General features: G+C 39.9%; 1 protein-coding gene across 2 annotated transcripts in view; it reads left to right on the top strand.

The window, feature by feature from the left end:
• Positions 1-877: 877 nt before the first annotated feature.
• epb41l4a (erythrocyte membrane protein band 4.1 like 4A) overlaps positions 878-1,743 on the top strand; it is a 42,595-nt gene continuing 41,729 nt past the window's right edge. Inside the window, exon 1 of one of the 2 annotated variants that reach the window (XR_007138884.1) lies at positions 878-1,499. Coding sequence is in view for 1 of the 2 variants with exons in the window: in XM_027139707.2 (XP_026995508.2) it covers positions 1,401-1,499 (99 nt within the window). In the remaining variant the exon portion in view is untranslated. The remainder of the gene's footprint in view (positions 1,500-1,743) is intronic. The other variant, XM_027139707.2, reaches the window with a different exon arrangement.

Below are 1,743 nucleotides of genomic sequence, written 5' to 3'. Positions count from 1 at the left end.
AATATAATTATAGCGAGTTGTTGATCAGGGTGATTGCCTGGGGAAAGAAACTTCCTGTGCCTGGCAGTTTTAGTAAACAAAGTTCTGTAGCACCTGCCGGAAGGGAGGAGCTGAAAGAGGTCGTGTCCAGTGTGCGAAGGGTCTGTGGTGATTTTTCCTGCCCGGTTTCTGGTTCTTGTGTAATACCTTAAGTAAGTCCTGGGGATTGGGCAGGGGGGCACCAATTATTTTTTCTGCTGTTTTAACCGGGCGTTGCAGTCTGTTTCTGTCCTACATGATGCAGTGATGAGCAAATGTGCAGTTTGTTTATGCTCTTGTGTGGATTAACTAAAGGTTTTGTCACTAGTGAGTGTCCAAATAATATTTCTCTAATTAATACAATTATAAAAATGAATGTATGTATAATACATGTGTGTGTTATGTGCTTGACATTTTTTTTAATGCATTTCTATATTCATACCTTTATGGCATTTAGCAGACATTCTTATCCAGAGTGGCTTACATTTATTTCATTTTATACAACTGAGCAATTGAGGGTTAAGGGCCTTGTTCAGGGGCCCAAGCAGTGGCAGCTTGGTGGACCTGGGATTCGAACTCATGACTCTTCTGATCAGCATTTTATTTTTATTTTTCTTCAATTAACCCTTTTTGCCGACAGATGGCAGAAACGTTGTGTTGTTTTTTTTAACTGCAGTTCTGTCAATGAAACGCACGAGGGAGGAGTCCGAGAACAATTGCATTACAGGGTAAAAGCTTGTCTCATAAACAAACATCGTTAATACAAGTGCACTACATAGTGCTTAGTAGCCGTTACATTTGTCCACTAAAGAGGGCGCGCGTGTAGTGATACGTGAGCGGTTTGGAACACAGCCGCGGCCGTGGAGCTCCTTGGCAACGGGGCGCTGAAGGAGTGAATTTTACAGCGCCTTCAGTTTCAAGTCGGTGCGGAACATTTATCGCGGGGATATTTTTACACATATTTTAACGACTTCGGATGAAAATAATAACACGCGACTACTTTCTGACTTAGAAAAATAAAAAAAATAGAATGACTTTTAGGACTCAGGAGCAGCAATTCACCTGAGCTCGCGCGCGGAGCTCTCGTGAGGGTCGTCAAGTGTGTGCGCGAGCGGTTCGAGAGAAAGATGCTGAGGAGATGCTAAAGGCTACTGAGAGTTTCTCTTTCTTTCTTTTTGCTTTAATAAACTGTAAACAAAAACATATTTGAAAAAAATATATTATTTTTATTCTGTTCTGTTCTGTCTAGCTAACAAAAGAGTAAACTCAGGACGGTTTATTTTATAGACACCGATTTCCTCTGAGCACAATGAGGAAAAGCTCGAAGAGAAATTAATATTCTTATTGAGAAAAAACAAAAATTGAGACTTTCAAATGCAAATATGAGCTGTTTCTGCGCCACTCAAGAGGAATTTTACTGCGAGGTTTTGCTTCTGGATGAGACGAAGCTCATTTTAACCACCCAGCATCAGGGCATTAAGGTAAGAACATTTATGTAAAGTATTTTATAGTGTTATTACTATATAGAGTTACTGTATTCACTCTCCTGTGGCTATGTACTGATAACTGGGGATATTTAACACTTATAAACACTTATTAACACTACAATGTTCTCCGGGCTCTGCAGAAATATTGGCACCCTTTCCTCTTTAACTCTTTTTCCTCTATTTAAATTTTTTTTTCTCTTTCTCCCTCTACACGCACACACACACACACACACACACA

This window comes from Tachysurus fulvidraco, chromosome 20 (genome assembly GCF_022655615.1).
Source record: "Tachysurus fulvidraco isolate hzauxx_2018 chromosome 20, HZAU_PFXX_2.0, whole genome shotgun sequence".
NCBI classification, from domain to species: domain Eukaryota; kingdom Metazoa; phylum Chordata; class Actinopteri; order Siluriformes; family Bagridae; genus Tachysurus; species Tachysurus fulvidraco.
This window is presented reverse-complemented; position numbering and strand designations above follow the sequence as displayed.